Here is a 24654-nt window from a genome sequence, read left to right as displayed (position 1 = left end):
GTCCCATGTGGGTAATAGAAGCCGGTGGTTTACTGAAAACAGATACTCTTAAAACTTCCATTGCCACACTCCTTGGGTCTCAGGACATAAACTTGAGAGGGGTAGGGATTCTGTTTTTCTTGAAAGTAAGTGGAAGTCACTTTAGAATGGGAGTCAGAAGACAGGAGTAAGGGGTTCAAGTCCTGGCTCTGCCACTCACAGCTGGGACTTTGAGTAAGTCCTTTCTTGTCTCTGGGTCTCTTTCCTCAATAAAATGAAAATATCGGGGAGAGGATTGAGGCAGATAAGAATCCCAAATAATTGCTAGAATCTGACTGATATTACAGACAGCAAGGAGGCCTACTCTAACTATACAACCTCTCTCCCACATCATATTATCCCTGAGAAGTGGGCAGAACACAGACCCTCACTCCTATGCAAGGCCCAGTGCCAGCTCAAGGTGACAAAGTGGCTTGACTAAGGATGCACATCTAATAAGAAGCAACAGACTGAAACTCAGGCTGCTCTGACTCTAGAGCCTGGGTTTTTATTCACTTTGCTATACTGTCCCAGTTTTCAGCTGGGCATTTGCTGTTTTTGCAGTTGCCAGAGTCCTAAGAGAAGGCAGATTCTACAATAAGCAGTAGGGTGTCCGGAAGGTTTCTGCTTTGAAATGAGCTTAGGTCCAGGGTGAATAGTTGCAACCAATATTTCCTTTGGAAAGAAAGATGGCTTCAGTGAGGACCCAATGAATGGCCTATCTTGTGGTTTTGTGTTTGCACAAAGATGTTTTCTTTTCTCTTTACAAAGTATATTTCTCTCCTTCTTCCATCTTTTAATTTTCTTTCTCTTCCTCCTTTTTTGTAGAGTTATTTAGTGATTTCACATCTATTATCCCATTGATTTTCCTCCACAGCAATCCTATGAGGTTGAACACTATTATTATTCCCATTTTTCAGGTAAAAAATCAAGGTTTATACAGGCTGCCTAAGACCACACAAGACAGGAGAGTCAGGAATTAAATTCAGACGTCAGGACTCTAACTTCACCTCCCCAAAAGTAAGATTAAGAGGAAAACTAATTTAACACAATGGGTTGAGAACTTATACTGGATTAGATACAGGCTAAGAGACATATGAATAAGATTCAGTTGAGGTTTTCTAAGAGTTCATTGTTTAGGGGGAGGGAATTATGTAAATTGGCAACTCAGGCATTATCAGTGTATGAATTACCCATAGTAGAGGGATAAAATGTGATAAGGGGCCAAGAGAATCACTTATAATTGGCATAGAGAGGAGAGAAGCAAGAGAAGACTTCACAGAAAAGGAGAATTAGGCACTGGGTTCTGAAGGATGAATAGAAGTTTACTAGGTTAATAGTATAGCAACAATGGCAAATTTTTGTTGAGTGCTTGCAATGAGCTAGGTGTATCCACATACATTGACGAGTCTTAACAAACTTTTAATGTAAATCTAATCCTCTCATTTTATATATCAGGCCAAAACAGGCCTAGAGAACTAAAGTAAATAGCTCAAGATCATGCTGCATAAATAAGCCGGTTGGGAATTTAATTTAGTCCTCTCTACACAACCAGCTATGCGCTCCTCTAGGATGACAGTCCAGGCTGCAGGAATAGCATGAGTAAGATGAGAATAGGGCTCACACACAAGCCCTCAAAGTAGGTATGAAAGAGGCTGGGATAAACTGTTTTCTGTCTCAGAAAGCTGACTTGGGACACCTGGCGTTTGCCACTGGATGAGAAAGCATCTCCCCTCCTGGAGTCCTGTCAAATCACCTTGACCTCCAGGCTTGCATCAGTTCTCCATTTCCATTTTGCTCTGTGCTATGTGATATCCACATCTTCATGCCCCAGTATCTGGAACAAGTGTGGGCTTTGGAATCAAAGAGTTCTGGGGTTGAATCCTGACTCCACCACTCATTGCCCATGAGACCCTGAGTGAGTGCTTATACTGTTTTGACTTAGTTGCCTTGTCTATAAAATCTAGTTTATCATATCATCTGATAGGAATGGATGAGGATCAAATAAGTGAATACAGGATAAACACAAAGACAGCCTCCTGGCACAGAGTAGGCCCACAATAAATGGCAAATAGCAGTGTTATATTTGCTATAACGCTGGCTATAACAAGCCCAGGAAGAAGCACATGCGGGTGTTTGAGGTCTTCAGCCTTCCATGCCAGCACTTACTTCCTCAAGGCTTGATTTCTTAGTATGTGCAAAGCATCTTAACTCTCTTGTACCATCCCAGCCCTGTGAGGACAGCTTTATTAATGTGGTAGTGATTATTGTGATCCATTTTACAGAAGGAAAAATTAAGACTCATAGATAGGAAATGGTCTAGCTTAGGTCCTGAATTTAGGGACTTACAGAAACCAATTTTATACAGTGTGAGTTATCCATTAATGGTTGGGTGACCTGGAAACTTGAGAAATTGCCAATAGTCACATAATTTCAGTGCCAACCAATGAACCAGTTAGTCTACTCACTCTCTTTTATGAGATTTTCTCCTTTCCTTGACTAGAAAGAACAATCCCTATGTTCATCTTTTTTGGGAACTCCTGAAGGTTGGTTTTGGTCTCTGTCCTGTCAGTCTTTGGAGTTTGGTGCACTCACCCATCCAGACTATCTGCACATTAATGGTGAAAGGGTCTTTCTCACACATTTCATTTAGAAATGCAAAAGGACAAAGCTTGGAAGGCACCATGGATTTAAACCTTGCCTATGCATAACTCAGCTTCTCTAAGCCTTGGTTTCCTCATCTAAAAAATGAAATGATATTGTTAAAATTAGTTAAAACAACCAACGTAAGTGCCTGAGATATAGTAAATGCTCACTAACTATAATGATTGTGAATTAGTTGCCTATAAATAAAATTGTAACCTGTTTAACCTTATGACTCACTTCAATTTGACCAGCTTTACTTAAATGCTTGCTATGTGTGCCAGGGACTGTGTTAGGCATTGAGTACACATCCCATGCGCATCTGGCAAACACACATCATCCCTCCCTGTGAACCATCAGAATCTGCACATGGTCTTGGGGAATGCAGGATATAAAAGGTAGTAGTGGGACTTGATGTTATGATTCTGACACCAGCCTGGGTTTCAGGCTGGACTTCAATCCCTTTCTTGGCTTTGTGATGCTAGGCACATTGCTTAACCTCTCAGTACCCCAGTTTCTCCAGTCCATACAATGCAGATAACAACTGCATCTCTCTCATGGGCTATTGTGAGGATTCTCTGCACACATCCATATAAACCACTTATTTATAAGGCTTGGAACAAAATCAACACTCAATAAATGCTGTTTGCATTGCTTAAACTCAGTCCTTGCCATGTTCTAGTAAATTATATCACGTGGGTCCACTGACCTCCTCCCAACTCACCATCCTTTTACCCTCTCCTCAAAGCAGTTCTATTCCCTGCCCTGCTCCCTATTGTCACAGCCACCAAAGGGATGCTTCTAAGGAACTACAGTAACCAGAGGATTATGCAAACATGCAAATCCACTAAAGCAGTGTTTACCCAGGGCTGTGTGATGCTGTCTGTGCTCAGCAGCTGGGCCTCGCTGCTTTCCGAGAAGATTCCTTCGGTGTCATCACAACCTCTAGTGGACAACAGCGAACACCGCGGCTCAAAGTCCTTTGTTCCAGCTCTCATCTACCCAGCCCATGAAGTTCAGGGCAGAGCAGGGAGGACAGGCAGGTCCGACAGATTCTCTTTTTTTTTTTGAGCGTGAGCATGTGCACCTGCCTACTTTCTCCTCCCACTCGCTCCTCTGTTTCCTCTCTCCAATTCCGCGGGGGTGTGATGTGTTCTGAGAGTGAAGCCTTCAGGATTTTCCCTATCCTACTGTAGAAATTTCTCCTCTGGCTGCTGGTACCTGTCACATCCCCTTCAGGGCCAGATCAAATGCTACCTGCTCCAGGAAGCCTTCACTGACCACCCGTGGTGAGAATGAAACACACCCACGTGAGGTCCCGTAGATCTCCAATATTCCCCCCACCAAAGCACTCACCACATGGCATGGATGGTAGTAGTTTACCTGCAGATGTCTCTTGCTAGGCTGCCATTACTGGGGCAGGAGCCTTATCATATTATAATTCTCCAGCACCCAACACAAGGTCTACTGCATGCATAGTGCTATAGATTGAATGTCTGTGTCCCCCCAAATCAATATGTTGGCGGCCTTATCCCCACTGTAATGACATTTGGAGGTGGAGCCATTGGGAATGAATTAGGTTAAAATGAAGTCATAAAGATAGGGCCTCCATGATAAGGATTAGTTCACTTCTAAGATGAGGAGACCAGGGCTTTCTGTCCCTATTGGCCATATGAGAATTTAGCTAGAAAGTGGCTGTCTGCAAAGCAGAAAGAGAGATGACAGACGCTCACCAGATACTGAGTCTGCTGGCACTCTGAGCTTGGACTTTCCAGCCTCCAGAAATGTGAGAAATAAATTTCTGTTGTTTAAACCACCCTATCTAAGGCATTTTTGTTATAGCAGGCTGAACCAAGACACATAGGAAGTGCTCAGTAAATTCAAATGAATGAATGAAAGGGCAAATATCTTCTTCCAGAAGACTTGCTTCTTATGTCTTATTTCCAACCATTAACCTGCTATGCTGCATCTGCTCGATCTCCAGTACCAGGAACTCTGATTCCTGATGGTAATATTGAGGTTAAAAAAGAAACAGCATGAGAGTTTGGACAGGAAGTGTGTCTGTACCAGGCAATGTCAAATTCTCATCTGCCAAAGATGAGAATACAGGTAACTGGAGCTACTCACTATCCGCCTTCCACCCCTTTCTACTTTAGCCTGAATTATCCCAATATTGACACCAACATCTGCTTCATGCCAATCGCAGAGATTTGTTCTCTTGGTGTCTACTAATAGGAGCAGTTTGCCCTTTGGAAAGCAGGGAAAGAAAACATTACTTGAGCACCTACTCTGTGCCAGCTGCTTTTACATGCATTATGTAATCCCTGCAAGCATCCTTCCAGGCTGGTATCATCAGTCCTTCTTCCCCTGCCCCCACTCCTCAGATGGTGAAATGGAAGTTGAGATAAAATAGTTCTGCTGAAGGCCATGCATTAACAAACAGTGGATCTGGCCTCTGGACCCAGGTCACTCTAATTATGGAGCTACACTTATTTCCCTGGACTTTATAAATCTCATTCCAGTGCCCAGCTCAGTTAAACTCCCCAGAACAGCCTTGCCACAGCCTCTTGGATGTTTTGCAGTTTGACTTCATGAAGGAAACTACAAAAATACAAAAAGGGCAGTTAGATTGACACTTTCATTGGAGCATTCTCCTGGCTTTTTACCTTTTCTTTCTCTTTCTCACTGCGTGTGTCAAGAGTGACCAATGATTTTTCTTTGAGAAACAGGAATCAAATGGAGTAAGCAGAAAGAGGGAGGGGAGAGATGATGGCAAGGCCTCCAGGCTGAGAGGAGCTCCATTCTGTTGCACACACCTGGTTGTTCCACAGGTCAGAATTCCCCTCTCTTCTGCCCTTAGTCGCCAATTATAGCTTGGAGCGCCCCTAGTGGAGGTCTGCACAGTGGGTATTTTGGAGAAATTGTCTCTGGACAGAATAGGAGGGCCAGTAAATCCAGCCCATTTGAACAGCTTGCAGGAATGGACTTGTAAGCAAAAATAAGAAAACAAGCCACTCTGACCAGAAAATATCCTTTTGCCTTAGAAGGAGAATGAAAGGAATGTAACATTATTTTCCTAATACCCAACTGAGCCATATGAACACAAGATGAATCCCTCAAGCTTAGGTAAGGTGGCCCCTGGCAGGAACGGGCAAAACTCTACAGAAAATAATGCCAATCCGTAATGAAAATAGTCTTTAAGTGAATCTAACAACAACACACGTTAGAGACTGGAGAAGCAGCAAATCTGAATCTTATTGAGCAGCACTGAATTTGCCTTATTAATTCAAGAGAAAAAGAAAAGAAATTATACTTAGGCTCTGCAGTCTTAGCACGTAGCTACAATTACTCCCCATGTGCATATCTTAGACAATAAGGAGTCTCTTCAAAAACAAGTTATACTTTATACTTATTCATGCCTTACAGCGAAATGGCCCAGAGAACCATGTGACCTGCATAAGAATGTAGCAACAAGTCCCTTTTGAGTATTTACAAATCCCCTCACTCCACCACAAACAGAAGAACTAGTTTGCAACAACGAGTTAGGTGAATGGTTCTCCATCTCAGTGGATGTTGGGCTCTATATTAAAAATAGAATTTATCGTGGAAGGTCGGTTGTCTCCAAATGCACCACCAGACTCGGCAATGCTCACTGGCCAATCTCACTCCTTCCTTATGACTCAGAACCACACAGTTATTAATGAGCTTTCTGAAGTAGCACATCACTTGACTTTAATTTGGTGGTGACCTGAAGTTAATTTTAAAAAATATGCTGGCTAGCCATAGTGTTGAGCAGTTGGAAAAATAGTATGAAATGTCTTAAAAATTAAACACACGCACGTATCCCCCTGCTCTTACAATGTGTTTGAAGCCAGTGAAGGAAACAGAATAGGAAATCCTTGTCTTAGATGACAATTCAATACGTGCCATTAAGACATTTTTTTTTCCCCTACAAGGTGGTATATTGGAGAGTGGAGTCCTCAAAGGTAGAATTGCTTTAGAAAATCCAGCAAGCTGCTGTGTAGCTTCAGGTTCTTTTTATATGTGTGTTAGTCACAACACAGATTCAAAAGCGGGTGGGGGAGGGAGAGCTGGACTCAGTTCAAGGCCACCAAGCCATTGTTAGAAAGAGACAGCTAATTAAGAAAGGCCATGCTGTGGTGGAAACGATGTGTTTAAACCAAATCTCTTTCCCTATCTTTCCCAGAGAAATTGTCCAGACCTGGTGTAAATTGTGGATATCATTGCCTCGTAAAAAAAACGGGAGGGGGTTCTTCAGATACGCTTTGTTAAACAAAAGGTGATGAATAATTTCCTTTGCTCTGCACTCTGGGCTCCACATTTAAAAAGACGGGGAGATGGGGGATAAAATGCCTGATTTATGCTGAGGGGGGCACTCCAGGCCACCGGGAAGGGTTGAAGGGAAAGGAACCCAGAGCCAGGGCCCACGGAGCAGAGAGCTGTCCAGGGCCTTTGGTGCTGAAAGCAGGTGTGTGCGCGCTAGGGGTCCAGAACTGCCCGGGAAAGAACACCGCCAGTCCCCCAACTCTGAGTCAAGACGGTGCGAATGACAGAGGCGGTGCCCCAGATGAGCACAGTGCCCGCTCTCCCTCTGTCTTCAGCCTGGGCAGACCCTGCAGCTGCCTGCTTTTTTACACGTGAGGAGCGCATTTCTGGGAACTGAAGTTAGACCTTGCAAGAAGGCCGGGTCCGGTGACCAACTAACGCTCCCATTGACTTTCGGGTCTCCAAGGTGCCTGAGAAAACCGCCAAAGCTCTGAGGGTTAGCTTTGGGTGAGTTAGGCGTTGCACCCCTCTCTCTATCTGGCCCTTTCCCCGACCCATAACTTTTCCTGGGGTACCTTACCGGGGTGGACAGAGGGTATGGCTCCAGGTCTGAGAAGGAGGAGCTGTCATTCTCTGCCAAACTTGGGCCCCTCTTCCCATTCAGCAAACACGTGGTAGGTGAAACTAACACCCCCACCCCCATTCCTAACAGTGATCAGAGATGCTAGGCTGTCGGGAAGAGAGTAGAGGGGAGTCCGTTCAGGTTCCCAACTGCTAACTAACATCTCTTCTCCCTCTCCTACCAAGTTCTCAGAGCCCTCAACCCCCTCCACCGGCCTCTGGCGAAAGCCACACCCAAGTCCGGTATCCTGACGCTTGGCTGAGATCAATCCAGGAACACAGCCCCTCGGGGCAGCCTGAACCAAAGGAGTCAAGCGTTTCTGAGGTGTCGTGGGGGAGCGGCAAATGCACTGTTTGAGTCTAGTCCTCAGTTGCAGGGTGGGTCAGCTGCTCACCCCGCTTCCTGTCCTCTCCCCGAGAGGAAGAGAATTATCTGGCACCCAGCCCCGGGTGCGGTTGCAGAGAAGCTCCGGGAATTTGGGGTTTGGAGGCGACCCCACTCCAAGGAGATCCTCTTTGGCTGCAAAGGAGAATCAGTCTCACAGCCGGGGAAGACCGAAAGGGAGCCCGCAGCCGAAGCAGGGAAGCGCCCGAGTCCTTCAACACATCCCCACCTCCACACTCCCGTCAGCCCGGGCCAAGAGGACGCGCGGTTCCTAGCCCCGAATTTGGGCAGCCACCACTGCTCCCCATCCCGGCGGGTGGTGCCTGAGTCGCCTTGGTCAGCCCCGACCCCTGGCAGCCCCGCTCTCCCGGCAACTTTGCCCCCTGCCCGCCCCGCCCCTCGGGGCGCTTACCTCTCTCCAGCGCTGCCGCCGGGCTCCCCAGGAGCAGAGCGAGGAACAGCGAGATCCCGCCGAGTCCCGCGGCTGGCGGCCGGGCCGCGGGCATCGTGGCTGCAGGGGGCGCGGAGCCGCGGGCTGCGGGGCGGGCGGACGGCGCGGGAGCCGGGAAAGGAAGGCAGCGGTGAGCTAGGAAGGGGAGGCGGGAGCGAGGGAGGGGGCCGCGGGCCGGGGCAGCTTCCGGAGCCCCACGAGCGGACGCGCGCTCAGCCCCGCGGTCGCTCTGGCCGAGCTGCGCCGGGCGCGGGCGGGCGAGTGAGGAGGAGCCGGCGAGCGAGCGAACGAGCGTGGAGCGAGCGGGAGGAGGGAGGGGGCTGGGGCCGAGTCTGTGCCGAGCGAGTGCAGGGAGGGAGGGGGCGGGCGAGCGGGCAGCTAGCTGGAGGGGCCGCGGCGGCGCCGGGGGTGCCAGCCGCCTCCTCTGGCCGCCGGCCCGTCGGCCCTGCAAAGTTTAACGCCAATTCCCTTTGCGTCCTGGGAGGCGAGCGTTTTCTCTCTCTGCTGACACTCCCAGCAGCCCTGCCTGGCCAGGCCAGGCTGGAGAGCACCCGGACCATTTTCCAGACGGTGAGATGGAGGCTGGAAACCGAGCTTATGAGCAGCCCGAAGCTTTCCATTGCCTGCCCAGCCTTCCAGATACATCCCAGTTCCAGTTCTCTCCAGGCCCCTCTGGGATCCAGCCAGCCTGCTTCCCCGTCAGGGCCCCGCTGCTTCCAAAGTGAGTCCCCATAACCTAGAAAGTCTCTAACTCTGTGGATCTGGTGAGATCTGTGAATCTACTAGAACATTACACATAGCCACAAAATTGTGGCAGCAACCTAACACGAGGGAGTCTGGACCCCTCTGAAGCCCAATCACGAACTCTAAATTAAAGATCCATCTCTACTTTTTAGTCTGAGCCCGGTCTCCCATAACTCCACTGCAGGCAGGCCACTAGAGCTGAGAGGCTTCCTCTCAGGTCAGCCCCTTACCTCTTCCTGTACCTGCTTCCTCATCTGAGCAGGACTGCAAGGCCCACCTCTGCTGCACTCTTGCCCAGGCCTGATTCTCAAGCAACGTGTCTTTTCTCCACAAACAGAGATAGTGAAGGACAATCAATGAGGGAGACAAGCAGATACTTGGGGACAGACTTTGGTGGAGAGCTAGGTGGGGACAAGCTTATGCATAGTCCAGGAGACTGACTGTCTCTCCCTGCCTAGCCTTGGCAGACCGGTCAGGCTTTGCAGGCCTCTCACCCAATTTAGAAGCTGTCCTCCTCCCCCTACCCTACCTTGCCATACTATCTACACACTGCAGCCTGAACAGGCAGAGAGAGCAGATGGAGAGAAGGTTGCAGGCAGCAACAGGGGGAGGAATATGTCTTTAGCAGCGTGGTGGAGCTGGGAGTCCCTAGAAAGAATGGGTGGGGGAGGTGAACACTGGATGCAGGAGGAAAGGGGGGGCACTCTGGCCCAGGGTTTCAGAAGACTCTCCACACCCAGAGCTTCCCCATTTACTCACTGAAACAATGCTCTTTTACAGGCCACTCACTATAGGCCCAGATCTGCCTTAGGCTTTGGGGGACAGAGAATCCCCCATAAAACCCTATCCTTGGCTGCAAGAGGTTTCCATTCCTGGCAGTAAACCTAACTGGTTTTTATAAAGAAGGTGGCTGAGGCAGGGGTGCAGGAGGGCTGGTTTCTCCTTTGGAGAAGATGAAGCACTCTTTGCTTTACTGTATGACGCTGCCAGCTCTCTGTGGAGTGACCTTGCCTGTTTGTTTGTGGCTAGACACTCGGGCTCTGCATAGTATAGTGCTAGCATGCAGTGGGTGCTCAGTGAGACTTGTTCAATGGAAACATGAAGAAGCAAGGAAGATGGAGGAAGAGGTGAAAGGGAAGAAAGTGAGCGAGAGAAAAACAAAGAGATAGGTTAGCTCCATACTTGGAGGCAAGGAAACTATTTTTAATTCTTAGGTTCAGGGGTATGTGTGCAGGTTTGTTATGTGTGCAAACTTGTGTCACGGGAGTTTGTTGTACAGATGATTTCGTCACCCAGGTATTAAGCCTTGTACTCAATAGTTATTTTCTTCTGATCCTCTCCCTCCTCCTGCCGTCCACCCTCTAGTAGGCACCTGTGTGTATTGTTCCCCTCTATGTGTCTGTGTGCTCTCATCATTTAGCTCTCATCTATAAGTGAGAACTTGTGATATTTGGTTTTCTGTTCCTGCATTAGTGTGCTAAGGATAATGGTCTTCAGTTCCATTCATGTTTTTGCAAAGAACGTGCTCTCATTCTTTTTTATGGCTGCATAGTATTCCATGGTGTATATGTACCATATGTATATGCTCATTCACTGATGGGCATTTAGGTTGATTCCATGTCTCTGCTCTTGTGAATAGTGCTGCAATGAACATATGTGTGCATGTGTCTTTATAATAGAATAATTTATATTCCTTTGGGTATATACCCAGTAATGTCAGACAACCTACAGAATGGGAGAAAATTTTTGCAAACTATGCATCTGCAAAGGTCTAATATCCAGCATCTATAAGGAACTTAAACAAATTTACAAGAAAATAAAACCAAACAACCCAACTGAAAAGGAAACTATAGTGTAAAGAATCCACTGTTTGCCAGGTGCTATCCCACACTGAGCACGGTCTCTCATTTCAATTTCATAATCATCCTGATAATGAGGTATGGTTATTGCCATCTGACAGGTAAGTGTCTGATTTTTTGTGGAGGGTCCCAACCCAGCCAAGGTCACTCAGTTAGGCAGCAGTGGGATTTGGCAGATTCAAGGCCAGCCCTGACTACAGAGCCAGAACTTTCACAGGCTACTTCCCAGAAATTTGGTGGCTGCCTCTGTGCTATGATTTGGTTGCTACCTCCTGAAGCTTCAACCCCTCCTCACTACCAGAAGGGCCACAATCACTAAAAGTCCAGCATTGGGGTTACTCACTTTGGTAAGTACATTGAACTTCTAGATCATTGCTTGCATGCAGGTGTCTTATGTGAAAGAAGTGACACTGTAAATCATTAACCCACGGAACATATGGGCAGAGATTTACTCATTCCATTTGCTGGCTGAAACAAGGCACAGAGAAAAGTTTTGAGAAAATGGGACACAGACCTGATTATCTGAGATTGTGATGTTGGGAATGTAAAGTGATTATTTAGGAGTAATATAAAGACTATTTTTGGAAGAAGAAATAGCATAATAGAAATAGAATTCTGAAAGGGACTAGAACAGTTTGCAGATGAAAATCTGCAATCACAATTTTGACAGCCATTTTACAGATGAGAAAACTGAGGTCCAGGGAGGCAAAGTAACTTGCTCGATATCATACACTTGGTTTACATTTTACCTTTTACTCTTTCCATGGCAGTGACGTTTGTGGTCTAACAGGGCACTTCCTGCCTAGATTCTAGTGTCAGGGTGAGCTTCCTGCTACCCAAAGCTGCTGGAGAGATAATTTTAGCTTCTCTGCTGATTAGATGATGTGTGCCTACAATTCTATTCACCTTATATTTTGTCATGTGATAAACAGAGCATCAGCTCTTATGTGGTTAAAATTAGTACAATGGTGACAAAGGGTTATATCTTAGCCTCACCTCTTCCTTACAGGATGACAAGGGTAAGTTACTTAACCTCTCTGAGCTTTATTTTCCTCTTCTGAGAAGTAGGGATAAAAATAACACTTATCACATGGAGTGATCGACATAAATGGGTAATAATATCCTCGTGGATGAGGGGGTATTATGGCACTTGTTTCCTAGGGTTACAGAGAAGATCCCATGAACTGATGGACTAAAGACTAGTGCTGTGTGATATTAAGTGAGTCACCAGTCTCTCTGGGACTCTGTTTCCCTATTCATCTACCCACCTATCTACACACCCACCTATTTATCCATATAGTCACTAGCCCATCCATCCATCCAACAATTCATCTATCCCTCTACCTACCCTTCCTTCTTTCCTCCCTTTCTATCTTCTTTTCTTCCTTCCTTCCTCCGTTCCATTCATCCATTCATCCACCCATCCATCCACTCAACCACCTACCCACTCACCCATCTGTCCATCTATCTACAAATACTGTTTGAGCATTTACTATTTATTGAATGGCTACCATGTGGCAAACAGTGCTGAGTGCTGTGGATGAAATAGACTCTGTCTCTGGCTCTCCAGGGCTGACAGTCTAGTGAAGTCTGGCAACACAAGGGCCCAGACCACTTCCAAAATTAATGCTGAATGCCAAGGGAGGCAGTTTAGCAGAGCGGTTAAAAGCCTGGGCCTTCAAACCCAACCAGCCTCAATTTGAATGGTTGATCTGCTACTAACTAACAGTGCTATGATTTTGAACAACTGAATTAACCTTCCAGTAATGATTTCAACAAAAGGCTATCATTTAGCAATCAATGACACAATCATTATAAAGCACTTAGGATAGTGCCTATGTCAGGCTCTGTCCTGGGCTCTGATGATACAGCAGTGAACAAGACAAAGTTCTTGCTCTCTGGAGTTTATTCTGTACAGATGAGAAATAGACCATAAAGTCATTAATACATGGGAATTTGAGAGAGCTCTAATTCGATGAGGAAGATAAAGCAAGGTGATTGGGGAGTAAAAGAGACAAGTTCTTTTTGAATGATCAGGGATGGGTCCCTAGAATAGGAGACATTCAAGTAGAGAAAGGAATGATGAGACAGACACCAAGTGCAGATTGCAGCACATTCCTGGTGGAGAACACAGCCAGTGCAAGGTCCCGAGGCTAAAACAGGGTCATTGCAATTAATGGAAGTCATTGTCATCATGTGTGTGTGATCCCATGTCTTTGTCTCCTCGGATCATGATTAATCAGGGACGTGATTTTGAGGTCATCAGACAGCCTGTGCTTAGTGACTACTTCCTCCATCAATGTACATTATTCACACCCCCGCCCTGCCAAACCTTGCAGCGTGTATCTCCCTTAGGAACATCTGGTTGATGGGAAGATTTTAATCACTGAGAGAAAAAAAGAGAAAAATATTTTGTCTTAGGGTAAAAATGAAATACAAAAAAAAAGACATCTTACAAGATAAGAAAAAAATTAAAAGAAAAAAAAAGTCCCAACAATGGTGTGTCTCAGGAGACAAACCCACCATGGATCTTTCAAAGGAAGGCAGAGTATCCAACCAGTGTCTCCATGATCTGTTTTCAATTCGGTCCTTGTAACTTGCAGATGGGCCTGTGTAGCGTCATTCAGGAAGCCCGTGGTACTCACATCACTTCGGCCAGATGCTAACAAGAAAATGATCCACTGTGACGCAGCTGACCCCATCCAGTGCATCCACAGTACCTGGAAGGAAGCAGTTATGCCCCTTTGGTTTACTTGGAAATGCTCGGTCTGTCTGTACCATCTGCCCTGGCTCTTGAGAAATACCCATGCACAGTAGAGCTTTGACAGGGAAACAATGCGTTTATTTTCAAACTGAAAGTTTACAGAATACAAAGTGAGCCTATAAGATGGATGGCCATTCTCCAGAGGCTTGTTGACCAGACAGGAAGGAAAACCAGTGCACCATCAGGAACGTGGAGGAGACTGAAAGAGAGGGACAAACATATTGGATTGGATCGGGCCCCCACAGTCAAGTTCCTGCAAACCCAGCTGGGATATTTTCCTGACTAAGGGTTATGTTCTTGGGCCTCAAAGGTGAGAAGAAAAATCAATTAAAGATACTGTGTATATTTATACACTCTGTTGGCATTAGAAACTGTAACACATACATTTTTCAGTCCATAAAGAACAGGCTGCATCAGCACAGCGACACACATCTATGGGTTTTTCTAAGACTTTTGTGTTTGGGGACCCCACAAGTCCATGTGCCCTTTGGAATCAGCAGGTTTATTTGGAGTCAGACGTATCAGAGCTCTCTCCTATGTGAGTAACTTTTAAAAGTCGATTTATGTGTCGTTTAAGGTGAAGAGTATTAGTAACTAGTTCCTAGGGTTGTTATGGGAGTGAAAGAGGGGATGCATGTTCGGTGCTGAACTGATTACCCAGCCTGTAGTAGGTGCTCAATAAACAGGAGCAACGATCAAGGATTATATAAATTGTACATGAAAAATGGAACCCAAATACTAGAAAAATCTCTTCTCTCATAGGGTTTATTAGGTGTCTTCATGGATGTCTAGACCCAGAGGAAAGTCCAACTGGGGTTAGGGGTGCAGAACAAGTAAAACTTCCAAACCCATCAGGGGCTTGGTCAATCTGACCCATTTTTTTGTGTGAGCCTCCTCACTTGAAATTAACTGAGGCAGCACTGTTCTGTTCAATTACAGGAACATTCTCCAGCCTTTCGACTTCCTCTCAAATCTCACCACTCTCTTAGTATGGAATATTGAAAAGGCCAGACTGGGTCAGGTCCCTACTGATCAATAGCCTGTCCTTTCTCTCAGCTCTCCAGTCAAAGCCCAGCCTCTGTGCCAGGGAGGACAAAAGAGGACAGACACAGCCTCTGTGTCAGAGGAGGGAAGAAGGACTAATGTCTGCGGACCCTCCGGGGCTCACAGGGAGGAGCCACACACTCATAGCACCAGGTCTGTGGTTTTTCATGACCCCACACTGTCCCCTAGAAGGAAGTACCACCCAGCAGAAACACAAGCCAAGGAATCTCCCCATAGAGATTATGGCATGGGCTTGAGCTCAATGGACAGTGGGTGGAAATTGGAAAGCCCAGAGCCTCTACCACTAAGTCCTGTGTGACTTCTATAAGTCCCTTGCCCACTCTGATCCTTAATTCACCCATATGAAAAATTAGGAAAAATGATCTCTCAGTTCTGAAATTCAATAATTCTATGATGTCAGCAACTGGTCCCAAGAGATGGTGAGTTCTACTATGGATGTCTTGATGAAAGTAAAAGCTGACATTTTTTAAGCAGCTGCTTGGAGTTTACCAGTTGATATTTCATGTAATCCTTACAACCACTCTAGAAGGCTAGTATTATTATAACCCAGACTCCTACCTTATCCTATAGGACCCGTCTGATCTGGTCTCTCCTCCCTATTTGGCCTTATCTCGTACCTCCTTTTATAAAGCCCCAGCTGCAAGGATTTTAATCTTAGATCTTTCCAGGACTTTCCTCTTGCTGCACCCCTGCCTGGAAGGCCTTTCCTTCTGATATATAAGCAGCTGGCTCTTTCTCCTCTTTCTGTGGCCGGCTAGACTGGCATCTCATCAGAGAGAACAACCTTGGCTTTAAATCTTTCTTAGCCTATATCACTATCTACAATGATCTCTCTTATTTATGTGTTTGCAGGTATATTATCTCTGTTCTCCCACTAGACTTTAAGCTCAATGAATGCCAGGACCCTTAGAACAAAGCACATAGCAAGTTTTTGGTGAAGTCTTGTTAATTTTCAAATGAAGGAATAAATGAACGACTATATTTCCACTTCGCAGATGAGTAAACAGAGGCTCGGAGGGGTGATGACATTTGCCAACAGTCACCAATCAGTAAGTATGACAGAAGTAGGACTGGAGCCCAGGGCTGTCTGACCTCTGGCTTGAATCTATAACCACTTGGCCATACTGCCTTTCAGTTCCAGGAACAGGTGATGCTTCCTGGCAGTAAGATTCTAAACCAGCGGGAGTTCCCAGCCAGAGACATGATCTAAGTGCCAATGGCTGAATGTCTGTGAGCATTTGAAGTCATTTTAAGAACAGGCAACGTTAGCGATACCATTAAAGCCTGCTGTTCCTCCAGCCCATCACTGCCATCCCCACCTATTAAAATAATGGTATGAAAAATAAACAGCCTTTATGGACAATTTTATACAGTGCACGCATTGTTTGTTTCTCTTACTGTTTCCATGGCAGTGACGTTTGTTCTCAGGATAACTTCAGGTTTCTGCATGATGGAAGGGAATGGAATAAAATTACTTGAGAGGAAATTGCCAAGCACATACTCTTTCTTCTTCAGATGCCCCACACCCCAGCACTTAACAGCAGCCACACCCTAAAGTCTTAAGCACAGGATAAAGGCTTCCCCTTAACCTATAGCCTTCCATGGCTCCCCGGTTCCCATAATATGAACCCCATGGATCTAAGCCTGGCTGTAAGACCTTTGCTACCTGGCTTCCTCTCCTACCCTTTCTCTCTTTGCTATATAGCCCTGCCTATAGACAATTTCCCTCCTCATTTTGTCCCTTCTCCCTAGAATTTTTTCACCAACCCACATTTGTTCATGCTGTTCAGGGTACCTGGGCTCTCCACCTTCCCCCAACCTCTCTACCAGAGAAAACTGCTATTCATTTTTCCACGTTGTGCTTTAGGTGTGATCCTGCACCCGCTTCTTTCCTACGCATTCCTGCATTTGGGTGATGTTTCTTTCCTCACCGCTTCTGTGGCTTTCTCAAGCATTGCATTTATTCACTGTATGGCCACCCAGACTTCAAGCTGCTTGAGGGCAGGAACAGTGCTTATTCAGTGTCTAACAGTGTTCCAGGAACATAGTAGATGCTTAACAAATGCTTGTGGAACCAAATTTGAAAAACAATAATAATCTGGTGGTCTGTGAGTCTGCCTAAGGAAATGGTGTCTGGGTATATCTCCTTCTTTAGGAATAAATATGGAAGATTAAATCAAAGCCCTAGACAGTGCTTCTCAACTTTGGCTGCACTTTGGAATCATCCATGGAGCTTTTAGAAATTCGGTTGCCTAGGTTGCACCCTGAGTTAATCATGTGAGATTCTCTGGGCCCAGGGATGTGAGATTCTCTGGGCCCAGGGATCTGTATTTTTTTTAAATCCCTGAGGTGATTCCAGTGTTCAGCTGGGACTAAGAGCCACTGCGCAGAAAGTTCCTGTTCAGAACCCTAACCAGGACTTTGCATGAAGGTTGCAGAGACCAGGGGTCTCCTCAGGGGCTGAGTTCACCGCAGAGTCCAAGAACCCAGAGCCAGGACAGAGCTGATCCCCAAACCTGGTTAGAGTGATAACAGTAGCATAGAATGTTGACTAAGCACTGCTTATGTGCTTGGCACATGCCAGCGTGCCTTCCGTAAACCACATCATGATCCTCACTTTAACCTGTAAGTTGATATTATTCAGTTGAGAATGAAAGAGTGGTAGATTGCCCAAGTTCACCTGTCCAGACAATGGCAGAGAGGGGGTTTGAACCCAGGTGAACCCAGGTTCATCTATATCCCAAATCCATGCCCTGCACCATTTCTTGAATGTAGGCACGATAGGGCAGCAGGGAGGAGCTGCAGATGTTAGAGGAACTATACCCTAGCCACCTGGGTCAAAGCCACTAACCCACTGCAGAGGGCCCACAGTTCTACCTGCTTCTCTCCAGCAAGGGTTATATACTCCCCTCCCTTCTAGTGCACTGCTTTTCTGTTCTCTCTCCTTCCCTCCTTCCCTCTACTTCTTCTCCTTCCATCTCCCCCTTTCTTTCTCCCTCTATCCCTCTCTTTCTCTTTTCTCTTTTCTTATCTCTTTCTACTTTCTCTCTCCCTCTTTGCTTTCTCTCCCTCCTTCCGTCTCTCCTCTTCTCTTTCCTCCCTCTCTCTTCCACTATTTCTTACTTCCCTTCCTCCCTCTTTCCTCTCTCCTCCCCTTTCTCTTTTCTCTCTCCCTCTGTCTGTCTCTCACCTCTCTCTCCCTTTCTTTATCTCTCTCTCTCCTCTCTCCCCCTTTCTCTCTCTTCTCTCTCCACCATCTCTCTTTTCTCTATCTCTGTCTTCCTCTTTCTCCTTTCTCTCCCCCTCTCTTCTCCCCTCCTTCCTCTTTCTCTCTCTCACTTTCCTCTGCCTCTCCTCCCTCCCTTTCCTCTTTCTGTTCCTCTCCCCACTTTTCCCTTTCCCTCTCTCTCTCTCCCCACCTCTCCCCATCTCTGTTGGATGCCCCTAATTAGAGCAGTCTGGGTCAGGGTCTGGTGATCTGAAGGTCCAAAAACCTCTGAGGCCTCAGCGTTAGCAGTTCCCAGGACCTGAGGGAGAAGGGGCTCTGCCTGGGACCTCTGGGATGCAACAGCCTCAGGGTGACAGCTCGGGATTGGAGGGTGAGTGCTGATGCTCCCCATACACCCAGAACTGACTTGGCATCTGAATGGCGGCTCCTTCAAGCTCGTTTTCCAGATGATGTTTATTGCGTACTTATTAAGTGTCAGATCCTGTTCCCACAACAACCCTATAAGCCGAATCACCTGCAAAATGGAATTTGGAGACATGAACAAGAGAACACACAACTCTATTATCCAGGTTTTGCTCAAATCTCTGCAAAGTCTTCCCTGAACAAGGAGTTTAAAATTGCAATCCCTCTTCATCTGCCCCTGGTTCCTGTTCCATGGTCTCCCCGTCCTCCTGCCCTGTTTTATCTGCCCATTGTACATCTCAGCATGCAATCATACTGTTACTTATTTGTGCAGTTTATGTCTGCTTCTTCCAACTAGAATGTCAGTTGCATGAGGGTGGTGTTTTTTTTAAAAAATCTGTTTCATTTGTTGCTTTATTCTTAGTACCTAGAAGTGCATTTGCTTATAGTTGGCAATCACAGTATGTTTGTTGAGTGAATACATAAAACTACATCTTCCTTATCTACTGAGTTATGTTTACTTCATTTATGATTATGTTTACATCAGACATAAAATACATTCCAAGGTTAGAATAACGAGACAACAGAGTGCAGCAAGACACCAGCGTATGACAGGGGCTTTGTTGATATGGGATGACATTCATGACTACACATTTCTTAGGGTTCTTTGGTGGAAAGGACCTGATGCTGACCACATTCAACTAGAAAAGGATGGGAGGGCTTTGTTAGAAGGATAGAACCATCTCGCAGACCAAAGCCAGTTGAAAAAGTAGGCCCGGGAGACCACCAAAGCAGTTCTGAGGATCTAGGAAGCAGGGACCCTCCCCACTTCTTCAAAGTGGTTGCATTTTGGCATGAATCACTACCGCGGTTGAGTCATGTGCCCCCTTTTGGGAAAATGAGGATGGTGCCTTTTGACTGAAAAGCCCACCAAGCTTGCATCTGATGAGTGGTTTTCAAAACAAAGTTAAGGTACTGGTATCCAAATAAAGGTGAGTGTGGATTCTGGTCAGGGAAAACAATAGATGCCCATGGCATTTCACATGTTAATTCCACTGGGCACCCCAATATGTGCAGGGGGCTATGTGACTATAAAGGAGCCAGTTGATGCCCCTGATGTTTCCGGTTGTCCACGTTCCTTCCTCTCAGCCATTTAAGGCATCTGAACTGTAAGGGAACCACTTCAGATTGCGTAAAAGGGCATGAGTGTCTTGGCAGATCTCTGGACTCAGGAGTTCCAGGTTCCATCTACTCTACCCAAAATCTGCTCTGGAAGTAAGTCCATCAGCCCCTGAAAGGGCAGTATCCACCAACCCACTAATGCATTCAGAGCAAGAACCACAAGCAGATAAATTGACTTGATTGATTAATCATTGTTTTAATCAGTACAGGTTAGGGTATGCTGCTGTAACAAACTTCAAAATTTGAGTCGCTTAATGCAACAATGGTTTATTTTTCACTCACAAAAGTCCTATGGGGTTTCAGCTGCTTTCTGGGACAACTGTCTACCCTGCAGCGACTTGATCTAAGTCACTCTCATTCTGCAGTTTTGTTATCTCTAGTGGTGGCTTTCTGACCACTGCTCTTTCCCTCTCTCCAAATGGAAATGCCATGTTTGTGTTCATAATCTATTGGGTAGAAGTAGTCACACGGCCTCATTCTAGCCACAAAGAAAGCTGACAAATGCAGGGGAGCAGGTGGAATGTGTAATGAGCTCTACAATCCCTTTTATGATGACGGAAACACTCCCCAGCAGCTAAAGCCATGACAATGGAACGCTGGCCTTGTAGGAGGCAGTACTGAAAAGCCAACAGGATGCCTCTTAGCGAGGTCTGGTGATTAGAAACCCAGAAACTATTTTATATTCTGTACTTGCCTGAGATATACCACCAACTAAGCAGTCTGTTGAGGATACAGGACTGGATATGGGAGATGGGAAGTCAACATTGGTTAAATGACTTGTTCCATGCCAGGCATAATCAACATTCCTCATTACATCTTCAACATCCTCTTGAAAGCTGTGCTCATTTTACAAATGAGAAAACAGATTTAGAGAAATGTAATGACTTGTATGAGGTCACATAGTTTCTGAGTGGCACAGAGTGGAAGGCTACCTGAATTCAAAGTCATGTTTTCACTATGCCATGAAGCTCATTAGAGCCATGACAAGCACTGAAAGAGTTTTCTCTTTATTAAGTGAAAATAATAATGATGATGTAAATAGTGATGAAGATGATGGTGGTGGTGTGGATGATGGTGGTGATGATGATGAAGATGACTGCAACTCCTAATTATCAATATTTCACTACAAGCTGAAAAAACTGTAATCTCATTAATCCTTCCAAACACCCTATTGGGTAGGTTCTATCATTATCCCCATTTCACAGAGGAAGAAACCGAGGCTCAGCTAGACAAAACAATACTTTTTCAATATCACCTATGTAGTAAATAGCAGAGTTCAGACTTGAACTCAAAGTTGTCTGATTTCAAAGTCACTCCACCATACTGAAAAGAGAACAATTCAATTGATTATTTCATCCACATGCCTCCAATAACCCTGTTCAGCTAATCATTTTTCTTTTAACCAATCACTTCTTATTTTGGCATTTCTTAGATGTCTCTATGACTTGCATCTTTTTTTAAACCAATTTTAAATTCCTCTGAAAAAGGAATGACAACTTGCCCCACCAAAGATCCAGGAAAGAAACATGAAAGCCCTGATTATGTTTCGCGGAAAAATATACATTCCCACCTCACTGTCCTTAACAAAAGACAGATGCTAATTAGAGTTTTCACTAGAATTTACAGGCTCGGTTTTAATTATATCAGATCTATCTGAATTTACTGTAGCCCTCTGATTAACAGGGGAAGAAAATCAATAAGCATACCGAAAAATTTGGATGTGTTATACAGTTAATTTCAATTTTATGTTATAATCATGTTTTAATGTGGGTCCTAATGACCATAATTAAGCTGCCTGTGACAGTGCTGGCTGGGACAGAAGCTGTAACTATTCTAAGATGATTTGTTGAAGGCTTTTCCCAGATTCGGGGTGCATTTTGCCATTTAGCTGGTTTGGGGTGCTGTGGGAGTGGGAACAGCATGCCTGTAGATGAAAGCTTCTGGAAGCCTGGATCTTCCCAGGAAAGCCCTAGATCTAAGGTTAAAGCTAGACCAGGCACTATGGCTGCATCTCTCACATAAGCCTTCATCAAATATTTATTGAGTACTTACTATGTGCCAGGTGCCGTGATGAGCCCTAAGAATATGAAGAGAGTTTTCATTTCACTGGGAAGAAACAGTCATTAAGTAGCTAACTACACAAGAGAAATACCAGGTGATATGGGAGGTGTTATAGTTATAAATATGTGTGACATAATAGAGAACTCTGGGAGGGCTTCCTAGAGGAAGCAAACTCTTGGCTGAGACTTAGTTAAGTGTAAGGAGACACATCTTAAAAGGAGACCATTCCTGACCAAGGAAACAGAATTTGTAAAGATTTGGAGCCGAAAGGAGGCTGATGTGAAGTGTTACGAAAAAGGGATTGAGTGGCAAGGGGAACCTGTGGTCTGAGCCAAGAAGGAAAGAAGGGAGAAAGGGAGGAGGGAAGGAAGGAAGGAAAGAAGGAGGGAAGGAAGGAAGGAAGGTAGGTGTCTCAGAGGCTTGGGGCTCGAAGTAGCCAGGCACTGAGCATTCAAAACACATTTTTTGTACCAGAAATTCAAGTACCAGATTTATAGGAATCTACCTTGAACTCTATGCATTTGTTGAATGCTGTTCATTCAGCAACCTCTCACAAAGGCTTCCTATGTTTTAAGCATATAGTATGCTAGCCCTCCACCTCTGTTCATTAAATCTTTAGCCCTTCATTAATTCAACAGTCATCCTAGCATGGGGTCCCTCAGCAGCTGACCCTAAGGCAAGGACTTGAGTGCAAGCGGTTGATCTGCGAGGTGATCTTGGGAAATATCAGTAGGGGAGTGGAGAAGTGAGAGAGAAAACAGGAAGGGAGCCAAAGACAGCACATGTTATCAAGGAAATGGCCTCCATGAGCATCTGGGGCTCCACTCCATTGGGGGACTCCTACAGACCGTATAGTATGTTTGTTTCAGAGTTATCCTTCTGAGGAGTGAGGGAGCTGGGGTATTTATACACCAACTTCAATCAGTCCTTGGTTCCAGGACTGCTGGAGGTCATGAGCTAATTCCCCAGGATTTCTGGGCTGCCATGCTTGCAAGCAGTAGTGAAAGCCTTCAGCCAAAGACATGTAAATATAACAGCTAGGGGTCAGCACAATGCAACATTAAGGACTGAAAGCATATGGGGGATGAGCAGGGGCAGGTATTAAATTGACTTACTATAGCTGCATTGATAATATCTACTATGCACCAGGTATTTGAATTTCACTTAGTGACATACATTTGCTCAACAAGTATTTATCGGCCACCACTATCTGGCTTGCACGTAAGATCCCACCCCACACTCCTTATTTTATCCACCCCAGAGTACACCACTCACTCAGTATTCTGTATCCATTCATTAAACTTGCACTAGGTTCCTGATACATGTTGGATGCCTAGCATTTCAGCTTTAATCTCAGGCTCTGGGATGAAAGGCAGGTCCCCCTAGGGACGGCAAGAGGAGGCTGGATAGATCCCAGTGTACCCTCTGCAGACTGGATGCCCAGCCAATGCTGGAGTGTCCTCCTGAGGTCTGAGCTATTATGGGGCAGGCCAGTTGTGGTTGCTCTGGCTCCTGTCCACGACCTGTGGGAGGCCACAGCAGCTAGGCAAGTAGCCAGGTGTCGGTAGCATCCCCTCCCAGGAGCCTGACATAGCTTTTGAGCACGGAGATGAGAACCAGGCTAACTAGCCCGGGTCAATCGCTTTCTGCCTGAGAAAGAACAGAAAGGAATTTGGAGTTCAACCACACAGAATGTTTAACCACAAAACTGTGTTGCTCAGCCTGTAATAATCCATGAGAACCACCTGTGAGACTTGTTAAGCATGAAGGCTCCTGGGCCCCACCCCAGACTGTGATTCAATGGGTCTAGAGTGAGCTCTAGGGATCTGCATTTTAACTCATGTGTGAGTGATTTTGAAGCAGATGGTCCACATGGCAAATTGAAAGAAATGCTGCTTTAGCCTAATGGCTATTTTTCACAGATGGGGAAATTAAGGCTCAGGGAGAGACCCGAGTTGCAGTGACCCACAGGACCAGGATCCAAGCTCTCCACAGCACAAGCCAGAGCCGCCCTCCACTAGAAGAGATGAGATTTCCAGAGCTCTCAGCTACTTGAGCATTTCAGGCACATTCTCTGTTATTGACAGGCACTAATGGGGTAATGAACTAAAGAGACCTGAGTTCACCCAATAATTGCAGGTAAGACTAAAAGAGTAAATATGATCCTCATTAATGTAAAGCAACCTTCTTCACTATAGAAATCTCATGTGAAGCTTTAAGCACAGGCATAGGCCAACCATATCATTTTTAGTTTTGTTTATTCATTCATATAGCTTTCAGGAAAAATATGTCAGAGTGCTTATAAAATACATACAGTAAGAGAAACCAAAATATGTCAAATTTTCAAACATGCAATCTATCTATAATTGAGTAGGATGGTATGAACATGGACACAGGCATGCATCTATCTGTCCACACTGAGTAGTTACCTGAATGCAGAAGCAAGGTTGAGGAAGAGAAGGCATGAGAAAAAAATGTTTCAGGATGAGATACATTTGGATAATGTTAATTGATGCAGAATATACAAGTCTACATACACATTATTGCCAAGGTATAACAATTTTTTAAAAATGCAGCTATACAAGTCCTGAAAAGAACAAAACAAGAAAAATTTTTTTAGGTAATTAAGGTTTTTTTTGGTCAATCCCCACCCCACTCCCACCCCTTGCCCAAACATACACAAAAATAGGAAAAGGAAATTGAGGAGAGAGAAATATAAGAATGTCATAGCAAGAGATAGTAAAAAAAATTACATTCTGATATATATGCCTTAGACTGGGATTCTGAAACTTTCTTGAAAATGAGAATTGTCTGGAGAGTTTCTTAAAATGTGGATTCCCAGGTTGCCCCTCAGAGACGCTGGTTTTGCTTATTTTGTTTATTTCTTTGAGACAGGGTCTTGCTGTGTTGCCGAGGTTGGTCTCAAACTCCTGAGCTCAAGTG

General features: G+C 45.4%; 1 protein-coding gene and 2 long non-coding RNA genes across 8 annotated transcripts in view; 1 reads left to right on the top strand and 2 right to left on the bottom strand.

Moving 5' to 3' along the window:
• Nucleotides 1–8702, bottom strand: part of SEZ6L (seizure related 6 homolog like) — a 218526-nt gene extending 209824 nt beyond the window's left edge. For 4 of the 6 annotated variants that reach the window (XM_033233061.1, XM_033233062.1, XM_033233064.1 and 1 more), the window contains exon 1: nucleotides 8367–8702. In XM_033233061.1, coding sequence (XP_033088952.1) covers nucleotides 8367–8460 — 94 coding nt within the window. In that variant the 5' untranslated portion in view covers nucleotides 8461–8702. The remainder of the gene's footprint in view (nucleotides 1–8366) is intronic. The other 2 variants (XM_033233063.1, XM_033233065.1) reach the window with 1 other exon arrangement.
• On the top strand, nucleotides 8500–16102 carry LOC117096113. Its single transcript, XR_004442354.1, has 5 exons — nucleotides 8500–8535; nucleotides 13612–14082; nucleotides 14829–14969; nucleotides 15833–15886; nucleotides 15973–16102. It is a non-coding gene; the product is annotated as an uncharacterized LOC117096113 (long non-coding RNA).
• On the bottom strand, nucleotides 13829–23177 carry LOC117096111. Its single transcript, XR_004442353.1, has 3 exons — nucleotides 22987–23177; nucleotides 16236–16280; nucleotides 13829–13971 (listed from the first exon to the last, which is right to left on the bottom strand). It is a non-coding gene; the product is annotated as an uncharacterized LOC117096111 (long non-coding RNA).
• Between the last annotated feature and the right edge of the window lie 1477 nt (nucleotides 23178–24654).

This window comes from Trachypithecus francoisi, unplaced genomic scaffold, assembly GCF_009764315.1.
Source record: "Trachypithecus francoisi isolate TF-2019V2 unplaced genomic scaffold, Tfra_2.0 Lachesis_group14, whole genome shotgun sequence".
NCBI lineage: Eukaryota > Metazoa > Chordata > Mammalia > Primates > Cercopithecidae > Trachypithecus > Trachypithecus francoisi.
Note: the sequence above shows the minus strand (reverse complement) of the source record. Positions and strands in the feature narration are given on the sequence as shown.